Below are 5,133 nucleotides of genomic sequence, written 5' to 3' on the forward strand. Positions count from 1 at the left end.
CTTGGTAAAATAAACAGAAAACTAGGACTAATAGACGGATTACGTTCAAATAGAAAATTCCGAAATAGGTAGTGATAAGAATTCCATTCAATATATAGCCAGTACAGCAAAGCAAACCTCCGTATATACGCACATTGCATATAAGGGGTGTTCGAAACACTTTTTCTTGAAGTTCATGGGTGTACTTGTTTAATCGTCAGATTGTCCATCAAACGTTGCTATGGAACCATAAACCCATTTGAAATTTCGACTATTTTTGGAAATATAATAGTATTTATGAATAGAATTTCGTCACTTTGACCTTATATGGTATTTCACACGCTTGTCTGACGAAGGAGTGATGTTTTGTTCAAGCATTTCCTCTAGGGATGATGTGAACGTGGGTTCACGATGAAATTGAGAGGTTCACGTTCAAAAACAAACTTTGGTAGCTTCTGCACCGTGACCCTTTTCATATATTGTCATTTTTCATGCCATTATAACATATTTAGTTAAAAATCGTTGCATTCGACTTCAGACCACTAAATAGGCTACATGGCGCTAGCAGCATATAAAATCAACACTAAACGATCACGCACCTTGCAATCTCAAAATTTTTACTTGCTTTGTTACAAAAGTTTCCTAGTAACTCTCTGCTGTGACACAATCACACAACATCAATAACGAAATAAACTCCAGGTAAAAAGTCAGTGAATGATGCTTATTCCACCAACCAATGAAATTGATTTAAAGACTCGATCATTGTCTAATGTACAAAATCTAGCAGGCGTATGGAATCCATCTTGATTTGATATGTTTATTGTATCATAAAAACAAAAACCGTGCGATTGAGGTTTTGACTGATATATAACATGTTTATCGATAGGAAGTATATGGAAACCCGTTTTATAATCTGCACGATGTCAATGTAGAAATTGTCAGAAGCCAAACACATTGACCGCTCTGGCATAGGCCGTTAAGGCGAAGGCTTTTATGCCCTTGCAAGTCCTCGTCAAAATTGTTAGCAATCGACGAAAGTTATTGATTTTATCGGATTATGACAGCATTTGATTGCTTCAGTTCATACATATGGTGACGTTCAAAAAGTTAGCTTGTACTTCAGCTCAATTTGACCTGAGTCGTCGCTAGTCAGGGTTGTAATAACTCGACTCGAGTCCGACTCGAGTCACGATTTTCTGATGACTCGACTTGAGTCGAGTCATTTTCTCAAAATACGGTAATGGCTCGACTCGACTCGAGTCAATCTGTGTATTGACTCGACTTGGACTCGAGTCATTGCGCATGACTCGAATCAAGTCATATGACCCGAGAGTCAGACGGCCACGACCGACATTTCATTGTAATTTTGAACAGAAGTAAAGTACCCACACTCTTGGGATTTCGTCTATTGGTACAGGTGCTTGAAAATGCGACCAGAAACTGCTAAAATATATCACCAAACAGAGTAATGAAAAGTGGGTTTAACAAGACTTCAATTGGAAACTGAGCAGTCAACATAATGACTTGAACTCGGACTCGAGTCATATTACCATGACTCGGACTCTGCTCTCTGACTTGGACTCCGACTTGAATCGGTGGTGAAGTAAAAATGACTCGACTTGACTCGAGTCAAAACTAACTGAGATTGACTTGTGACTCGAAGCCATGTGACTTGGTTACAACCCTGTCGCTATAGGTATCGTTTACGTATAATAATACATCACTTCACTGAATGTTGTGTTGTAATTAGCAATATGACGTCACATGACGTCATAGCTTCACTTTCGCATCAACACCGAACCCTTCAGAAAGGTTTGCCTTCACACGAAGCTGAACTTTTCAGTGGTTCGCACCATCCATAGTTTCCACCTTGTCAGGGCATGCGATAGAGTTTGGGTAAAGACATCGCGAATTATTGTACACAATATTGACACTGATTCGCTGAAATTAGTTAACATTGAAATGTTGATGTTAACGATGGTGATATCATTCGCAAATAAAATACTTTGTACCCTGAAATTTACGATCACGAAAGGAAATAAACTGACACGGAGTCAAATTACAGGTAAATAGATTTCGCAAGTGATATTCAATATCTAGAAGTATACTAACTTTTATTGCGCTAATGTTGATTTCACGGATTCCAAACGAAGCTGAAGGTTGTATTCTTCATCATAATCATGTTACATTGTTACAGCTCCGGACCTCTCTTCTATCATAAATTAAAACCAGCTCCAGTTACGGAGATCAATATTACCACTGCCCCGGCTCGATATCTGGCTCCGGCTCTGAAAACTATCGAATGGGTCTGTCTATTGATTACCTCCGTTGGCTAGTAATCTGTAGTCTGTCAGCAGTCAGTAACATCGGTTGCAGTGATGAAGACATAGGTGCCGTCGCATCAGTGCGTGAAGTCATAATAACTACATGTCATAGTTGCCCTAGAACGCACTTTACTGTATGCCTTTGCTGTGTACAGTACACTGTACAGCAATAAAATTCTGAAGCGATGTTTTGGCACAGGCACTGCACTCGTTAATATTAAGCCATACCAGCCGAATTTAATATTTAAATGTGCGATCAATATTCAACTGTAACTGCAGTAAGAGCAATATGGGCGCATATCATGACCTTATCAGTGGAATTCCGCTTTGTGCCAAATAGCCAATGATTTGCAATTCGATATTGGTGCCAGCGATACCAGTCCATCCGGTGTCGATCATGTTCATCGGAATATAATATTTTCCCATTGAAACGAATCGAATACATCTGAATTAGTGCCACTGAGAATTGACATTTCATTAAGATGGGAGCTTATTAAACCCTGCGCAATGCGTGGACATTCACCATGCCCTCGGTGAATATCGTAATAAAATGTATTACCAACCCAGTCAACAAAATTGTGTATATTTAATGCCGAACTAGGCGAAGATAGTGGAAGGGGAGAAGAGATCCAGCCGTTTTCTCACTATAGCGAGGCGGCACCTTTGATGTACAAAAACTGATCGCTCTCGAATTCAAAAGATCGATTGTTCTATTTCCCATCGTCGGCCAAAGAGATTGGTGGTAGCGTTATGAACCAATCAAACCGCGCATGATTATCACGTGACTTTACCGTGCCGTCTGGCTTTGACAGGTTTGTGAGCACTTGAGCGTGGAGTAATTGTGATGTCATGCAGTCTTCGGATGTTGTTTACCGCTACTTGGCGAATTGAATTTCCGAGGGTATAACGATGGAATGGAATAGGAATGAAGTTATCGTTGACGATTTATGTGCTTGAGAAGTAAAAAGACCGGATTGGCTATTGATGAAATTATTTCCACACTTGGTTAGACGTGTCATGGTTATGACTGCGACATCATTTGGTACCGGTAGTGTAATTGTTGAATGTTGATGCATGAATCTGCCAAGAGACGTGCGATATGCTCAATCTATCTACTGTGTGTGTCTTTAATTGTCCGTGAAGTACCGATCATTGCTTCAGAACAATCGTAATAATATAACCACAATGCTTCATAGATCCGATATCTGTCTGCTCACTTGTATCAACGTGAATTTTAATAATCAGGAAAGAATAAAGTATTAGCCACTATTCCTATCATTAGTGATGTTTTACTGTGTGCAGTTTGATGATGGCACAACGAGGTAGTTCCGCAAAATTGGCTGGCATGCAACGACAGCTTGTGTTTTTGGCCCCCTGAAGGAAATGTGCAAGATCTTCAAAGATTGCATCTCACCCTACAGACGAATGGAAAGCCCATGGACGTAAAGTCATTTGCTATTCCGGTTGGTTATACTAATGTTCAGTTGTTGTCTGTAACATTTTCCTATCAATATTTCTCAGTAACTTACAGTCAGTGCCATGAATCTGCATACGGGTACCCAGTACCAGGCTATTGGGCAAATTCTTCCCGACTCATCCGAAAATACTCAGCCGGTCAAGTGACAGCTATTATCAAGCTGATAGATATGCAACATTAAGTCAAAGAACTGTTCAGATGTAAGTGATGAGATCATTCACAGATAATTGTAAATTCTGAGTTGTGTTGAAAGTCAATGAACAATTATGGCATATTTTGGCTATTTTATTATTAGGTGGACAACTGCACATTCCTACCTCATGTGTAGAAGTAGTATATTTTAATAGAAGTCATAGCAACGTCGCCACAGGGAATGCCGGGTTTTTTAGGCTTTGCCAGTCAATCCTGAATCATGGTGTTGGTCATTAAGGGGCATTGGTTTGGAGGCTAGAGATTGCCCAGTTGTGAATAAGTTGGCTGCGAAAGACTTATACTTCTTATATTTAAAACAGGCCCTATGAGTTTCTTACAAAGCTGTCGAATTCGCTTGACGAGATAAAAGATGAAATTAACCAGCTAAGGGAAGAGATGAAACATATGCATGATAAAGTCAATGAAGACGACTCCATGAAAGATTTTGTTGAAGCAGACAGTGCAGAAGAGCTGGATATGCTGTTGAAGAATCAGGTCAGCATAACAATTTATTAGTCGGAACAAACTGCTATGAGCTAAGCATCTTTTTGATATATGTCAGATCCCATCTGCTGTCGCACTGAAAATAGTGAAACCAAATCTTCGGGCTACAGTGCGTGCATTTTTCAAGTATTTTATGACTCAGACTTGCCCAGAAGTATTCGTGGACAGGTGCTTCTCGTCAAAGTGGATTTAAGATAGCCGTGCAAGGCTCAAATCTTTGGCGTCATCTTTTATGTGAGGGGTATGACAGTTTCATTCCATTTCGTTGCTTGAACTTCAGTTTGTTCCAGCTGTCCTGCAGCATACCGGATTCAGGCTCGTTACCCATCATGAAATTTCAGCCCACATAAAAACTGTTCTACATGGAGTGCCGGATCGGGGATGCCGGTCGCCGAAAATGAAATAGTGTTGCCTCAGGTATCCGATCCTAATTTTGCAAATAGTATGTATTATTGTATATTGTATTTCGTTATTTCCAAAATTTTGCCTTGAAATACTCATCAATGACCATCAAGTAAGTAACCACAAAACCGCTACTGGTGTTCTCAGATCCAGGATATAGTTGACGTGCCATCAGAAAAGGTGGTCTGTAGACATGTAAGTACTGGACAAAATAGCTCAGTATACTTGGCAATAAACCATCTGTCTCATAGTTCA

At 39.9% G+C, this 5,133-nt stretch overlaps 1 protein-coding gene across 1 annotated transcript; it reads left to right on the forward strand.

The window, feature by feature from the left end:
• The first annotated feature begins 3,900 nt into the window (after positions 1 to 3,900).
• LOC145435289 (uncharacterized) lies at positions 3,901 to 5,104 on the forward strand. The gene is made up of 3 exons (XM_080312600.1): positions 3,901 to 3,980; positions 4,293 to 4,467; positions 4,535 to 5,104. Coding segments are annotated over exons 1-3 (312 nt in total). The 5' UTR covers positions 3,901 to 3,978; the 3' UTR covers positions 4,670 to 5,104.
• Positions 5,105 to 5,133: the final 29 nt, after the last annotated feature.

The sequence above is a fragment of the Botryllus schlosseri genome, chromosome 3 (assembly GCF_051294905.1).
Source record: "Botryllus schlosseri isolate E-star chromosome 3, Bs_hap1, whole genome shotgun sequence".
NCBI lineage: Eukaryota > Metazoa > Chordata > Ascidiacea > Stolidobranchia > Styelidae > Botryllus > Botryllus schlosseri.